The following is a 15,973-nucleotide window of genomic DNA, read 5'->3' on the forward strand; positions in this document are numbered from 1 at the left end:
ATGTATGTATCCCGGATTTTTAGCTCATAGTCTTTTTGAAGACGACCGTGATTAAGGAGTCACTTAGACTGCCTTTCCCAGCTCCATACAGACTGCCTCGTATTGACCTGGAAGGTGGGCATGAGATCGATGACCATCCAATATCCCCAGGAGTAAGCCCGGATCTCTGACTAGAAAAAGAGATCCTTCATGCTAAGCTTTTCTCACCTTGAGTTGTATATTTGCCTTGCAAATATCTTCAACAAAACTCAGATTACCTAAATCACACAGATGAGAGGGACTATGGAGTGGAGTGACCATGGAATGGCAAAAATGCGAGAGATGGCCATGTGTTTGTGGAATGGATCAAAGACTAGATAATCGAGCTAATATTAGGCATAAGAAACTCACCATTCGTGTACTTGCTCGTTGATGTTGGAAGTAGATGTACTACTCAATGCGTAGGGAATACTTCAGCTACTTTGATGTTCATGCTCAAGTCTGGCACTATGTCTTCTTTGGGACCTTGCGCTGAACCTTTATTTGGGGGGGTGGGATAGTGCACTGTATACCTAGCAGACTAGGAGTACGACCGTTCCTAGTTAGCAGTTTTATCTCTCTTATGCTTTAGTCGGAATATAGAATATTTTACTATATCGATGGCATATTTGCTTTTATCTGGAAATAAAATTGGCAGCTTGTACTAATTTTGTTCCGAATAAAATTTATTTTTATCCATATTGCACTTATCCTACGTGGATATTGTTGAACATGCACGTGTGGATGCCCCCAGCGGCAGGTTTTCTCCGCCTTCTGCCTCCGAAGCTCTCTCCGTTCCCGCATCGCATTTATCTGCTCTCGTTCATTTCGACATTGTTGCTCTGGGCCTTCCAGAATGATTCTCGCCATTCCCGGACAATAAATTCAATGATCATCTGCTCGCCTCACATCGCACGAGATTACAGGCCCCCTCGTTGACGAGCCGACGACGTTACACCCTCCTACGCACCCCATACCTCCTACCTCCGTTCTTTGACCTCCACTACAACACCCACGCCCACCATGTCCGTTTGGAACCCAGATAATATTCGCGATGTCGCCGAGTCGGTCGGTGTCGTGAACCTCAACAATGATGTCACTGAGAACCTGGCCCGCGACGTCGAGTACCGCGTCGCGCAGGTCCTCGAAGAAGCCCTCAAATTCATGCGCCATAGTCGACGCACGCTACTCACAACGCAAGATGTCGCGCAGGCACTGCGTGTACTGGATGTGGAGCCATTGTACGGATACGAGTCTACAAGGCCCTTGCGGTTTGGAGAAGCGTCACTGGGGCCTGGTCAGCCGCTGTTCTACGTGGAGGACGAAGAAGTGGACTTTGAGAAGTTGATAAATGCGCCGTTGCCCAGAGTTCCTCGGGAGATCTCTTTCACAGGTATTTCTGGCCCTGCTGCTGTGTGGAAACATTTGCAATTAACGTTGGCATGCTGACTCCATTTAGCCCATTGGTTGGCGGTTGAAGGTGTACAACCGTCCATTCCTCAGAACCCCACGGCGGCCGACTCGAGAAACCTGGAACTGATGTCCAAGGGACCCAACGCAAGTTCTACATTGGCGGCTATGAGTGGAGGAGGAAATGTCTCCGTCAAGCCGCTGGTGAAGCATGTGCTTTCCAAGGAGCTTCAGTTATACTTTGAGAAAGTCTGCAACGCCTTCCTGGACGAGTCCAGTGAGGAATACAGGACATCTGGATATTCCAGTCTGCGAGAGGATCCTGGACTACACCAGCTGGTGCCATATTTTGTGCAGTTCATTTCGGAGAAGGTGACGCATGGGCTGAAGGATGTCTTTGTCCTGACGCAGGTGATGCACATGGCCGAGGCTCTGGTACAGAACAAGTCACTCTACGTGGACCCCTATGTGAGTCATGATTACCACATGAACAAGGCCGATTACATTTCTCACTGACTCCTAATAGATCGCCTCACTTGTTCCACCTATTCTGACCTGCCTGATCGGTCGACAACTCGGTGGCAATGCTGAACTGACGGAGCAATTTGCCCTGCGCGACCTTGCGGCATCGCTCCTGGGCCTGATCGCGAAGAAATACTCCAATTCGTCGCACACGCTCAAACCACGACTGGCCCGGTCGTGCCTGAAGACGTTCCTGGACCCGTCCAAGCCGTTTGGGGCGCACTATGGCGCGGTGATCGGACTGCACGCGGTTGGCGGAGCAGAGGCGGTGCGGGTGCTGATCTTGCCTAATCTGCCGACGTACGGCAACCTGCTCAAGGATGGCATGGCGGAGGAGAGTCCACGCCGACCGGAGGCAGAACGGGTCCTTAGCGTGCTGCTGGGGGTGCTGAACACGCTACGGGAGGGCCGCATGGCACTGGCCAACGGACATGGAGCGATGGTGACGGATGGCCTTCGAGATCGGCTGAGTCAGAAAGTGGGCGAGTTTCTGGCCGCGAAGATTAGTGACGCGGGGGAAGTTGACCTCGCTCATGCCATTGTGGAGTCTACATCCTGATCATCTTGTATCTACTGTGGATGTTACATCTTAGGGGGGTGGCCGGTGAAGAGGCATGCGTGATTTCTTATCTTTTCTTTTCTTCTCAAGGTTCTTAGTTGATTCCTTGTTGCTGGGCATGGACAGATTCGGCGTTTTGGGCAAAGGGTGTTTTAGACAAAGGGGGATCGGGGCTATTCTTGAATGCTAGCTAGCGAATTGTACCTCTGCATGATATACTGATTCGATGTTCAACCTGAAGTTACTACAAGTGTTAAGAGTAGTGTTGAATGTGACCGGTTTTCCTGATGGGAGGGAGAGCACGACGTCACCCTCTTGGGTGACCCTTGTACCACCACCGCCTGCCTGGTTGGGCACAAATTGTCGGGTTTTTTCTTCTTGTTCTGGTTTGGCAGGGAAAATACCACCGGCTCATTCCTTATTCCTGGCCTTCTTTTTCCGGCCATCGACGGAGTATCTCCATCATCAATTCATCCATCGCGCCCTCCTGCCTCTCCAGGGATCGTGTGTGGTTGGCCTAAATTTATAATTTGCCAGGTGTGTTATATGTTCCTGCATCGTCCCCCTCATCCATTCGCGGTGTCCCTCCGACCCTGACCGTTTTCCCGCCTTCTCTCAGATTCTGCGCTGCGCTTGATTCCCAAAGCGCCCAACCCAGATTGGCCTCTTTTGCTTTGCCCGCCCCACGAACTTTTTTCGGGCCCACAGATCCCAGACAGCAATAATAATCGCTCAAACATCGTCCGTCAATACCTACTTCTTTCTTCCCTTTACCCCCCCACGTCCGCGTGCCCTTTTTAAATTCTATTTATTTCCCTCCTGTCCTCTCCCAAACTTGGTGGAGGTGTCATTGCTTTGGTTGTCTTTGACTCATTGAGTGATCAAAGAGCCAACTCTCTTTCCTGCTGCTCTTTGCACACTTTGCCCTACCCGTTATCGTTGCCGTCGGAGTCGCCTCGCAGATGTTCAGTGCTGTGGCTTCCCACGACATTGTGCTTGTTTAAGCTCGTCTTCTGTCCTGCCTTCCATGAACCCGAAGGATCTACTACGATACCTGTCTAAGCCTGCAAAGTATGTTTCGCCTTTTTCTGTCTCTTGTCTCGGGTGGGTCAAAAGTTTCTGTCATGGCTAACAGATCGCGTGTAGGCCCCGATAACACGCCTGAACCCCACCTTTTTTCTCCAGTCGCGCAAACCTCATTTTTTCCTCTCTCAAATTTCAAAAAGCAGATACTCTCGTCTGCTAGACCCGATACTTTCGCCGGTATCGGTATCTTCCAGCACGAGGGTCCCGACCAGATAGTCACCATTCCCTTTTCCAGAGGCTTTTTCCTCCTTTCCCTCTCCTTCCGCCCTCCCTAGCAGCCCTTCAGGCTTCTATCGAACCTACCCCTCTTTGGCTGAGTGCCAATTACCTCAAAAACAGATTAAGGGCCTACTCTCTCAGACGGACATAGCCCCCCTGTTCGTCTGGGCAGCAGATAGTGCTTCCTAGGCTCTTTGTCTACGGTCCACAAATCCAGTCGCGCGCACCTGCTTTATAGCTGCCCCATCCGTTTAAACCGATCAATTCGTCGCATTAATCAATCGGTCAAGATGGTCTACATTGGAATCCCCCAGCACTACACCACGTCGCCGTCCTCTTTTATGGGGACCCCGTCCTTGACGATCAACCATGAGGCGACCCAGGATCTTGATTCGACCAACGCCTTCGAAGGTACGTGACTGTTATATCTGTAGCGCTATGCTGGCATTATACTGACGTGAATAAAGGCCCCGAGAAGCTTCTGGAGGTTTGGTTTGCCCCGTCCGCTCAGGAACTGGGATCTGCCGGTCCTGCCGGCTTGAAGGCTGTGCCTGAAGAGATCTGGAAGGACATGCTTGATCTCGTCAACTGCCAAGTCCTCTCCATTGTCTCGTCCGAGGATGTCGACGCCTATCTCTTGTCCGAGTCCAGCATGTTTGTCTGGCCGCACAAGCTGATCCTGAAGACCTGTGGTACGACTACCCTGCTGTCGGGACTTCCCCGCATCCTCGAGATCGCGGCTCTGTTTGGTGGCTTCCCTCGCGCTACCGCTCCTGCTTCCCGCGGCATCTCCGTCGCTGCGGCTCCGTACCGCGTGTTCTACAGCCGCAAGAACTTCCTCTTCCCTGACCGTCAGCGTGGTCCCCACCGCAGCTGGAGAGACGAGGTTCGCACCATGGACAAGCTCTTCCTCAACGGCAGCGCCTACATGATTGGCAAGATGAACGGCGAGCACTGGTACCTCTACCTGACTGAGCCCAACACCTTGCTCACTCCCCCGACCAGCCCTCGAGTGGAGTCGGAGGATCCGGTGACCGAGACCAAGGTGCTTCAAGTGCCCGCGGCTGGAGCGTACCAGACCCGCGAGGACCAGGATGAGACCCTGGAGGTGTTGATGACCGACCTGGATGAGGAGAACGCCAAGCAATTCTACCTCGACCACGCTACCGCTGTTGCCGAGAAGCGTTACTGCAACTTCGAAGCCGACAACGACGACCATGTTGATGTCTTCAGCAACAACTCCGATATGGATGATGTGTCGTCCAACGGCAGCCGCGTCTTGCCTCCCGAGCTGACTACCGAGGGTCACGCTTTGGGAACGGTCGTGTCGGAGTCGTGTGGTCTTTCGGACGTCTATCCCAAGTCCAAGTTCCCCGAGTCTCGGATTGACGCCTACCTGTTCACTCCGTGCGGATTCTCCGCCAACGGCGTCATTCCCACGCCTGACCAGAACACCGGAACGCACTACTTCACCGTGCATGTGACCCCGGAGCCTCACTGCTCCTATGCGTCGTTTGAGACCAACGTGCCGCACTCGCAGAATGGCCAGACCACGCAGGAGATCATCCAGCAGGTGGTGAACATCTTCAAGCCTGGACGCTTCACGGTGACCTTGTTCGAGGCCAAGCCTGAGACCACTACCGCCGACGGCGAGTTGGATCACATCAAGGAAGTCAAGTACATTGAGCGGCAGGCAGCTCGTCGCACCAAGATGGAAAATGTGGCAGGATATCGTCGGGTGGATAGGATCGTGCATGACTTGGACGGATATGACCTTGTGTTCCGCTACTACGAACGTCTTGACTGGAAAGGGGGGGCCCCTCGGCTCGGAGAAGAGCGCGTTTGAGCCAGCGAACACGGTGTCCGTTCCATGCATGATAGGTGAGATGGAAGTGGGAGAATGATATCTCGTTTACTTGACTGTTCATAATTTCGGGTTTTGTCAGCTGTTACTTTTCTGTCATCGAGCGATTGAGCTTTGTTCCTTCTGAGCAATGTTAGTATCCACATTCGCTTACGCCTCATGGCATTGTGGTTATTTTTAAAACGAATATTACCCGTCTTACGGACTGATCAGGCGCATTCATCGTAGAAATCCTGAGTAGTTGAGCAAAGAAGGAGTGAAGTAGAAATAAGCAGCGGGCGGGCGCAGGAGCGCGCCGGCGGAAAGTCGACCACTCGGCAGACTTGCCGGATGGGGGCGCCGTAACACCGATAAGCCGCCTTCCTTTCGTTCTTCCATCTGCTTCATCGCATCATCGCATCATCGCATCATCTTTCCCAAGCTGTCTTTAGATCCAGTCCATCAACCCTACACCTTCCATCCTAAATGATTTGAACGACTGAAACTTGACTTTGCGCCTTACCGGGATCCCGCAGACAGATCGAGACACGACTTTTTCATCCGCGCAGCGAGCCTTGTCGGTTCTCGACAACCAACGCTGCACTCGTTTCGCCAAAACACATACACATACAATCGCCATCATGTCTTCACCACCACCCCCCTCCTCTAATCCTCTCAAACGCCCTTCTATCTCCTCCGCCGCCTCCCAACCCCTCGGCAGCCATCCCAAACGACCGCGCATGCACCCCCTCCGCCAGACCTCCTTCCCCAACACCATCGACGCAGACACGCGCACCTACAGCGACGCCGGCAGCGTAACGGGCAGTTTTACAGGCAGTTTAGGCGGGACCAGTGCCGATGGCGTGTTCCTCACGAAGGGCAAGAAGCGCGGTAGGAAGAGTAAAGCGGAGAAGGAGCGCGAGAGGGAGGAAGGGAGTCTGCGCGCGGGGATGGATAGAATGGGTTCCGTGGATGCGGATGGTGCATCTGTGAGGGGTGGTGCTGGTGGTGGAGGTGCTGGTGGTACTGGAGGAGGGGGTGAGGATGCAGATGAGGATGAGGATTTTGATGATGAGGGGGAATTGTTGGGGAGGGAGGAGGGGACGACCGATACGGAGGCGGAGAAGAAGAATATGGCGTATGTATATTCGATGTTTTCTATCCCCCTTCGGGATGTTTGTGCTGACTGTTTTGATGCTCAGGTTGCTGGTGGATGCATTCAATCCCATCCAGTCGGAACGATACGATCTGTTCAAACGAGCCAAGTTACGAAAAGAGACGCTCCGACGTATTGTCAATCATGCTCTGTCGCAGTCTGTGCCTGCTAGTGTGGTTACGACGATTAACGGTTTTACGAAGGTGTTTGCGGGTGAGATTATTGAGAAGGCTCGTACAGTACAGGCTGAGTGGGCTCTGGCTCATGATCAGGCGGCGTTGGCTGCGATTGAAGCTGAACAAGCACAAACGACAACAATGACACCTGGAGGTATCAAGCAGGAGCCGGTGGAACGGGGGTCTATGTCTGGGCCTGCCGGGAAGAAAGACGTTAAGTTGCCTCCGAACCCGCATCGGAGCCAGCTGCTGCCCTCGCATCTACGGGAAGCGCTGCGGCGGTACAAGCGGGATGGCGAGGGTGGAGGCGTAGGGTTCTCGGGGCTGAGTATGGGCAATTTGGGGGTGCGAGGGTCGGTGACTTGGTCGGCTGGTAGTGTTGGTGGACGGCGCATCTTCCGGTGATGGATGCAAAATATGGTTAATGGTAGAGCCGTGAGCCTCGATAGGGATGGGGTGATAGGCGCTGAAATACTGACCACGACCACTGGTATGATAGTATTGTAATAAATGACGATAGACGGATTGTCTATATTTGCGCACACGGATACTCGTCCTAATCCTGATTCTACCCCCAGGAAATAATAGATGGTAGCGTGCATATCCACCACCGCATGCATAGGAATAGGTCTAGGAGTACACGTCACTGACCTGCTGCGACGCTAAATGCAATGTGTGTCCTCCGTAGTATTTCATGGCTTCAAAAGCTGTTCTCCCCTTGAAGTTTCCTACGCTCTACTACCATACGGAGTACCAGCTGTAGTCGAATATGGGATGGGATGAATGTATTGATATCAATATTGTGTTTACATTAGCATGTAATAAGAATAATAACGCACTCATACTTGAACGATATAGATAGACATATGATCCTACTACTACTAATAGTAGTATACCCTGGTATATTGATATCAGATGTACCCAAGGGAGCAACCATTCGTCATTATCCACCACCCCTTTTCACTTCCATTCCCCAGTTTTGAAGTACCAACATCGTTAATGTCTATCATATCTCCTCTGTCTTCTTCGGTTGCTGATACTGAACTAATAGTAGTACCAGCCCAAGCAACCCAATGGTGCTGCAGTGGTTGCACTACCCTCTCAGTTCCATACATAGTAATGATATACTAGAGAGACAGACCTCTGATATTAGCAGTAGGCCCTCCCCTCACTTTTAGTATCATATATACCAATGCAAGCCAAGCAAGCATTTACCATCATAACTCATATCGTCTCTTGCTCTTTGCTTTGATTGTTGATACTGGAATAGTAGCAGTATCAACCGAAACAACAACCGATGGTGCTGCAGTGGTTGCGCAGCACATAGCACACTGCCGGTATCATCACCAATTCCCAATTCGTCTTCTTTCGATTAATATAGAGTTCAATGAACATTGATCACTAATGGAAATAAATAGGTTTTTCCCGTAAGTATTCATCCCCGACAGGGAGACATTGTGACAGGCACGATAGCCGCTAGAGACTTGTCCTGCTGGATACTCAGCCGGCTGCAATGGACTGTCTGCCATATTGATAGACATAGAACACATCTTGTTCAATATATGTTATTCATAGTATGTTTCATACCTATACTCGGCATGCGTCTCTCCAAGTATAATTTAGCATTAAAGTATCAATGATCTCCTGCTCGTCTAGTAGATGAATGAGGATGAGAGGACTCGCTGAGGTGTTTATGTACTTGTAGTAGTTGAAGATAGTGACAATGGTGTGATCCATGTACGTACACTCTCCTTTTTCGTATGTAGGATAGTGACCAGTGTCGTTTTGCATGTAGAACAGTGACTGACTGTTTGAGCTTGGACGCTCTTCGGCGAAATGCCATGTTTACTTTTTGAGAAAGGCGGCAGACACAATCGCATGAAGATGGACGCCGGTGTATAGCCATTGTGTGTTCTGAAGTAATATTGTATGAGGTGCTTGACCTTGCCTGCCTTGCAGGTCGCGCCGCGGTTCTTTTGCGTGGTATTCGAACTGCTGCGCAGTCCCTTGAGATAAGGATGTCATTATTCAGTCGAACTGTCATGACCTGGTCCGACTTCTGTTCGGTGGTCTTAGACAACTTTCTTCCCACGACATGGGGTACCTAGTGGGAACAAATCTTCGCGATGTTATGCCCGTGGGTTCAGGCCCGCCACATCGTATGTCTTGCTCAAGAACGCGGATATAGCTGACCCAGAATCGGGATTAACTGAGGACACTTGCTACCTGCTTATTAAGGTCCTCACTGGAGCCGAACCTGCTCATGTGGTTTCGAGTTCGATGGCAGGTAGAATGACAGATGCGTCAGAGCGTAGCATCCCATATTGTTTGTTCGACGCCTTCTGGTCCTCTTGCTCTGGTACCTAACTGTTCATAGTATATGAAAAGGGATCGAATAAGTACTAAAGCGGAGGAGGCTATTCCCTCAGGTGTAGAGTCAACGGAGGCATGATTCGGTAATCCGTTGATGGCTTAAGCCTTGTTTAGGAGTGGTCTTCAGAAGTGCTGTTTCTCTATCCTGCAAGACAGCGGCCTCGATGCTGTAGCGTTGAGTGTAATGTCAGAGCCAACCAGTCTGACCAAGGTACGTCTCTAGATCGTGAGCTGTTTGGGGCACTTTCAACGCACGACGAACACGAGTGATCATATGGTGGTTCCACTCGTGAGCAGATACCACCGCAGCGAAGACGTCACTCAGCGGCGTGTTGGCCTCATTTGCTACCGCCACGACTTTCCCTCCATTAAAGAAGGCAGCGAATCACTCTAGTGGTCTGACAACGTTGGCGGTTCGCGGGCTCGAGTGGGTTTGTTCAAACATGCTGCCTCCCTCGCTTGCTTGAGGTTCCGTTTCCTTAAGAGCTTCACGTTCCCTTTGATGCTGCCCAGTGCGGCGGCATTGTAGCCCTCTGCTACGCTGGCAGCGTTCTTTACGCTTCTTTTATTGAAGTTCTTGTCGTAGCGATCAAGCCACTTGAGGTAGTTGGTTCCCGAGAGGAAGGTAAGATCAACGTCGGGGTAACTCTTGTAGAAGGGTTATCGCTTTCATAACCGAAGGTCTTCCTTCAATATTCCCACTAGCGCTCGCTCAGGTATGGTACAGCCATTCAATTTGGCCGCAGCTGGTCAAGAAAGCGAATATAGTACTTTCGTTCTTGCTGAGCGATGGGAGTGTCCCGTGGGCGGAGGTCAGGGATCTGCCGGATGGCAGTAAACCTCGTGTTCTGACAACCTCAGTATGAGGCGCAAGAGTCGTTGATATAGAGGTATCGCTCGGAAGGAGTCTGTTAAGGACGTCTTCAGGATCGTCGGCCGGATAGCCTGGATCCGAGTCGGAATTGCTGACGCTGGCTGAAGAGACGATGTGTTTCCTAGCATACCGGCTGGGATCTAGTCAGTCAGCAATCATCATATAGAGGGATGTCGAAACACCTACCGTATCACCAAGTGCCATTACGGCCTGAACACTGGCGTCAAAGGACAGAAAGTGCCCATCCATAGCGTACGTAATGCAGGAGGACCTTTGCAAATGGATATCCCATTCGTCAAGAGCGTTTCAAGGCAGTTTAACCCGTATAAGCTCTCCACAGATGTTCTGCGGCTGGCTGCGCATCCTAGTATTGATCTGCATGCCATTGGCTTTCGGGCAGTTAGGGTTCCTCATATGGAGGGCCTCACATGCATCCTCATATCTCCTCTGTGTAGCTTTGTTGCATCCCTCCATCAAACTTGCAACACCTGATTCTATTCTTCAGGTGTATGCTTATGAAGACGAATAGATCTGTCTCACGATCATCAAAAGATACTATCTAGATCGGTAGAAGCACTTGGAATGTAAGCTCCACCATTCGAAGTGTCTAATCGAGTGTCGTAGCCCCCATCTTGTGATTCTGTTCCAGACAATACTTCGAATTGGGAAGTATGCCGTAAGCAGACGCTCTCTCGATGTATCTTCTGTGGTCGAAGCTTGGTGCAGTGACGGCCGCGATAGTGATCCATACCCAGCTGGATGCTGCGTGGCACGCAGACTCGTTCAAGGACTTCTTCAATTGTCATGGCTATCCTCAGCCTCGCACATATATTCTGTAAGCACCTGCGACTTCTTCAGTTGAGCCCTGGGCGCCGCGTTTTCATTGCTGTCGTCATTGTCTGCATTTGCAGTACAATAAGAAAGAATAACTGCACAGGTAACCTGGTCCTTGATGGGTGTGGCTGTCAGCGCCCAGAAATACCGCGGCCCCAGTACGGCTAATGCCTGATGATTGCGCGCACTGATCGTCTGTGACGGCATTGGCTTCATCGCCACGACCGGTGCAAGATGTCATTGAGCATCGATTCACAAGTGGTTATTTTCTGGCCTTTCGAGATGTAGAACTTGTTAGGCGATAGTCCAGAGCTCAGGTTCGAGGTACACATTGCCTCGAGCACTTGCTAGACAAGAGCCTTTTGCGAATGGTCCTTTAGTCTGATCATCCTTTGCCATCTCTCAAGAGGGTTAAGAGCCAGAGATCTCGAGTATGGGCCGTCATACTCCCGAGCTTCTTCGGTATTGAACCGGCCAGTCAAAGAAGCATCACCAATTATGAGTAAATTGTCCAGTAGCCATCATCTCGTAAGCGTCTGTCAAAGACGAAGTATGGCCGGTAATACCGCCAGTGTGGAGAGACTGTACACAGTAAGTGCAATTCTATCATAGCAAGTAGCCAGACGTCCACTACTAGCTCCATCTTGTCCCAGCCACACCTAGAACCTGTTTTGTGTCGGCCTCTAACAGACAGCGGGGGCCTATCAGCTAACTAGAATGTCCCAAATAATTGCGTCGAAGACTTCTCGTACTTGGACTTCTGGGACGACACGCCAGTATAACTTGGCACGGTTGAGCTCCGAGACCATTGAAGTAGATATAGAAGTGAAAGCCATATTGCTTCTATGCTTTTGATCTTGTGGATCCTATAGCCTTTTGTCGCTCCCAAGTCGGTACAATGCCAAACGCGGACCAGGGGCCGCAGATGCACACGGCGCATCTTCGGACTTTATTCTGCACCAGGTCCAGTCTCTGACGCTTTTCATTTAGACTGACTGCTCGAACCCGGATCATGCGCATAGGTGCTCAGCTATCTCTTGGCTACTGCCAACTTGGTGCGGCGCCTGGTACTGCTTCCGCGATTTCAAGCACCGGATTAGATGCCAGAAGCTGAATATAGAGGACGGGATAGCGCATGTTTGAACATCGTTATATGTCAGGTGTATTCCTCGAAGCCCTCAACATGAGGCCATGCCATGGCCTGGACCATGGCTGCAAGGATGATGGACTGACTAGTGGTCGATACCAAGGCCTTTCCATGGTGCCAAGGGTGTTGTCGAGGCCACTATCTGCTACAGTGGTGGCAAGCCAAATCCCCAACTCTCAGTACAACCTTCCGTACTACCTCACGCTTTATATGACCCTATAAAGCCTTCATTGGCCAGCGATGCACTCCTTGAAATTCAGTGTCAGACCCCAGATTGCTCGGGACCCGAGATCCTGAGTGCATAATGCGTACCCCACGACCCTAGCAGTCCAGTAGAGATTCTGCATCAAAAGACTGAAGTCTATATGCACGTTGTGCTAGAATGAAAGTCGGTATAGCATCATGTCGCGCTCGCAGTTTTTGGTCCTCATCTTCTGACGATGCTGATTGGGGATCTTCGACAAGCCCCTTTTCATCAGTCGCCAGACAATACCTGTTGGCGGACACGGTGGGTAGGTAGTTCTGCCATATGTAACTTCGATCTATGCATCTGGAGATGGATATGGTAGATCAGGTTCGTCAAGGTATCTGCTAACCTCGATGGGTTTACATGAGATAAATAATGATGAGAGTAATTTAGCAGTTCACACTAGATATTGTGAATGTGAGGAGCGTGTTATGTTCCGTGGGGAGGAGATGAAGAAGGAAGAAGAAACCCACGCTGGCGCCGTGGGCAACAGCTTTTATAGGGGCAAGCCCTGAGCACGGCAAGTGAAGCTTCTCAGTGACGACTAAGCAATAGTGACGGCCTCAGGATGGGTGGTGACGGGTCCAGCAAGACAGTGTGAATATCTTCACGTCTAGCAATAATGCATCAGGTCTTCCATGGTTAACAGAACCTAATCTATTCCTATAAAACAGCCGGGGTGAATGAGAATGAGATAGCATCAATATAATACAGTTAATTACAAAAAAACATCACGCTGGAGCCCTTCACGCCTGGTCATGTCAATGCACTCATTGCCGGCTCGCCTGCGCAGCCTTCTGGCGCTGCAGCTCCATGGCCCTCATATGAGCCTCGCGACGGGCATGGTTACGCTCCTCGCGCTTCCACGCCTCCTCCTCAGCACGCCGTCTCTCGTAGTCTTCCGCCAGCTTGCGGTCCTTCTCGCTGAGGCGTGGGCCCGCAGCAACAGTGCCATCGGCGTTCTTGGTAGGACCATTGCCCCGGTACTCCTCAACCTTCTGCTGCATCTCCTCCTTCAGCTTGGACCCAGTCTCTTTGACCTGTCCAATGGTACGGTCAATGAAACTCAACCTCTCGCGTTCAGCCTCCGCAGCGGCCTTCAGGGCGGCCTCCTTGTCAGGCACTTCGTTGATCAAGCGAAGACCATGGTTGTCCTTCGGTTGGTTCTGTTCGTTGGGCTTCGGGACGTTGGGGTCCACCAGGGTGATACCGGCCATCTTCCGGAAGGTAGTCGAGCTAAGCAGGTACGTTTGCCCCAGAGCAAACACACCGGTGGTCATGAAGTAAAGTTGAAGGGCACCGGGGAAGTTGGCCATGAACAGGAACGAAATGGTGGGCATGCCGTAGAGGAAAAGGCTCCTGAAACCGGAGTCTTTCATCTGGTTCATTCCGGTCTCTCCTCCTTTCTACAAGCAACTGTATTAGCTAGACGTTTGGGAAGGAAAGTAAGATTTCCGCACCTTGAGAGTGTGATGTAGGACGACTGATCCAATCAAAGGAAGAATGTAGTAGGGATCGGAAACCGTAAGGTCCTGAAGCCAGGCAACGGACTCGGTAGTCAGTCCGGGCACCGGCAGACTGCACATGTTGCTGACGACACGGTAACAACCAAATCCAAAGGGGATATGAATCAACGGGATCATGGCTTTCCAGGCCTTGATACCATGGTCCTTGTGCAGCTGGCTCAGCTCCGCACGCTTCCGTGTCGCTTCCATCAAGTCGTTCTTATAGTTGGCCTGAACCATCTCCGTCCGAAGCGGAGTGGTAATGTGCTTGATGTTGTTGAGCTTGGTACTGGTGTCTGCAGCCATAAGCGTAGGGTACAGAAGCCCCAGACGAACGAGAAGACCGGTTGCGACAATCGCACCCCACCAGGGGAGACCAGCCATGATATGAAAGTGCTCAACGCTGTATTCGATCATGGACGAAAAACCCCAACCGAAATCCAAACCCAATTGCTTCAGATATCCAATTTGCTCCGGAATCGCATTGATATCAGCCGCAGTCAGATCATTGAGGTTGACTTCTCCTTGGGGTGCGAGAGAGGCATCACTGGCCACCGGAGACACGGCAGTAGTCGATGAAGGCGCCGAAGAGGTGGAATTGAAGCGAGCGGCGGCAACTCCGGTGATCGCAGTGGCAGGTCGCCAGGAGCGCGTTCCAAGAAGCGTCTGCTTGGATTGACCATATGGGACGGCGGTTCTCAGGGTCTGCGGACGGAATGAGGACATCTGTAGGGCAAAGTCAACAACCTTGTACTCAAGCCGACATGCGATGACTGCGGCGGAGGACGAACCGATCGGCTGGAACGTGAGATGGCATACAACCGTTGCCGGGCCACGGCGGGCAAGACGCCGCGTCCACTGAGACCAGTCCCTCCCAACATGGTGAGAATTGGTATGAAGGCGGAGGAGATGAATTGGGGAAATCGAGTCGGAGTTTGGGGAAAATCGCGGAGGCTTTTCGGGACGCTTTTTCGGTGCCAAGCCTGCCTTTTCTGCCGGGCGGAGATCCTTTATTCATTCTACGGAGTCTCGAGCGGTCTAGTCTTTACTATGAATTCGGGGCGATTTAACATACGTGTGGCCCATCTCAAGAAACGCAGTCCTTTTCCCTGTGAGAGGTTAAATTCGAGGTGGTTCGCCAGACGCCGTCCAGTCAGACTGATTACTGATGCTTGCTCTATGTACACTGTAACCCCCAGATGCGTATTCATGCCACCCTGCAAGCGAGAAGAACTGAACTTGTTTTGATGCCACTTTACCCGTACATTCCAATGTCAATCGGGCGTGATGAGATATCTATATGGTCCGCTAGTACTCCGTCCGGGTCTACTCTAGAGACGTAGCATCTTTCAGTCCGGCCGCCCTAGTACCCCTCCGTTGCGATGGGGCGTCTCGAACCTCGATTCCGGGCCCGACAGGTCTCGAACGCCGATGCATAGGGAAAACCTAGAACGGGAGTCTGATTAGCATTGCGGAACCATAACGAGGGCTGGACCGAGAAGAAGCGACTGGGGCGGGTTCTGCGCCCCTGGAGATCAAACAAGAAATGTCCTCGTACCTTTGTCCCGGACCAGCCGAGTCGATAGGCTGCTTCATGTGCAAACAACTCGCCAAATCCCAGCATCAAGCCATTCACAAATGGGAGAACGAGGTTAATGGCAGCTCCCCGCAGAATACTCCAGATGGTCGGGGGCTTGTAGAGGATCAAGGGGGAGCTCGAGGAGGAGGACTGCGATCCGGAAATGTCATGATTGGCCGAATAGTTCTCAGAATCTGAGTGGACCGTCAGTCCAGATTCATATAGCTCCCTCGAGCTGGAGAGGTCGGCGGCCATGATGCGGGGAGAAGGCGATCAACGACGAGTGGGTACCGCAAAAGGACAGGGATGGAAAGTGGAACAGCTCGTCTGAGACTGCGAAACAATCAGCGAAAATGATAGACGCGGGGATACGAAGGGTACCAACTGAATGGAGGGGAATTCGGCGCTGAATGAGGTCGATGGTC

At 51.6% G+C, this 15,973-nt stretch overlaps 6 protein-coding genes across 6 annotated transcripts; 4 read left to right on the forward strand and 2 right to left on the reverse strand.

Moving 5' to 3' along the window:
- The first annotated feature begins 832 nt into the window (after positions 1 to 832).
- On the forward strand, positions 833 to 2,810 carry ASPBRDRAFT_45653 (TATA-binding protein-associated factor TAF6). The gene is made up of 3 exons (XM_067625463.1): positions 833 to 1,411; positions 1,478 to 1,896; positions 1,955 to 2,810. Exons 1-3 carry the CDS (start codon positions 1,042 to 1,044, stop codon positions 2,507 to 2,509), a joined length of 1,344 nt encoding a protein of 447 aa, XP_067476598.1. The 5' UTR covers positions 833 to 1,041; the 3' UTR covers positions 2,510 to 2,810.
- A 579-nt stretch (positions 2,811 to 3,389) lies between these two features.
- On the forward strand, positions 3,390 to 4,003 carry ASPBRDRAFT_130834 (uncharacterized protein; the record flags this gene model as incomplete). The annotated part of the gene is made up of 3 exons (XM_067618264.1): positions 3,390 to 3,606; positions 3,695 to 3,796; positions 3,882 to 4,003. Coding segments are annotated over 3 exons (441 nt in total), but the record flags the coding sequence as incomplete, so codon positions are not given.
- Positions 4,004 to 4,104: 101 nt separating this feature from the next.
- ASPBRDRAFT_131056 (adenosylmethionine decarboxylase SPE2) lies at positions 4,105 to 5,660 on the forward strand (the record flags this gene model as incomplete). The annotated part of the gene is made up of 2 exons (XM_067618292.1): positions 4,105 to 4,225; positions 4,282 to 5,660. The coding sequence occupies 2 exons, from the start codon at positions 4,105 to 4,107 to the stop codon at positions 5,658 to 5,660; spliced, it is 1,500 nt and encodes a 499-aa protein (XP_067476600.1).
- Positions 5,661 to 6,074: 414 nt separating this feature from the next.
- On the forward strand, positions 6,075 to 7,581 carry ASPBRDRAFT_76864 (transcription initiation factor TFIID subunit 11 family protein). The gene is made up of 2 exons (XM_067629338.1): positions 6,075 to 6,795; positions 6,860 to 7,581. Exons 1-2 carry the CDS (start codon positions 6,299 to 6,301, stop codon positions 7,392 to 7,394), a joined length of 1,032 nt encoding a protein of 343 aa, XP_067476601.1. The 5' UTR covers positions 6,075 to 6,298; the 3' UTR covers positions 7,395 to 7,581.
- Positions 7,582 to 13,234: 5,653 nt separating this feature from the next.
- On the reverse strand, positions 13,235 to 14,850 carry ASPBRDRAFT_32213 (membrane insertase OXA1; the record flags this gene model as incomplete). Its single annotated transcript, XM_067622992.1, has 3 exons — positions 13,235 to 13,870; positions 13,925 to 14,695; positions 14,761 to 14,850. The coding sequence occupies 3 exons, from the start codon at positions 14,848 to 14,850 to the stop codon at positions 13,235 to 13,237; spliced, it is 1,497 nt and encodes a 498-aa protein (XP_067476602.1).
- Positions 14,851 to 15,295: 445 nt separating this feature from the next.
- On the reverse strand, positions 15,296 to 15,803 carry ASPBRDRAFT_130530 (TOM13-domain-containing protein; the record flags this gene model as incomplete). Its single annotated transcript, XM_067618232.1, has 2 exons — positions 15,296 to 15,415; positions 15,528 to 15,803. The coding sequence occupies 2 exons, from the start codon at positions 15,801 to 15,803 to the stop codon at positions 15,296 to 15,298; spliced, it is 396 nt and encodes a 131-aa protein (XP_067476603.1).
- Positions 15,804 to 15,973: the final 170 nt, after the last annotated feature.

The sequence above is a fragment of the Aspergillus brasiliensis genome, assembly GCF_001889945.1.
Source record: "Aspergillus brasiliensis CBS 101740 unplaced genomic scaffold ASPBRscaffold_10, whole genome shotgun sequence".
In the NCBI taxonomy this organism is placed as follows: Eukaryota; Fungi; Ascomycota; class Eurotiomycetes; order Eurotiales; family Aspergillaceae; genus Aspergillus; species Aspergillus brasiliensis.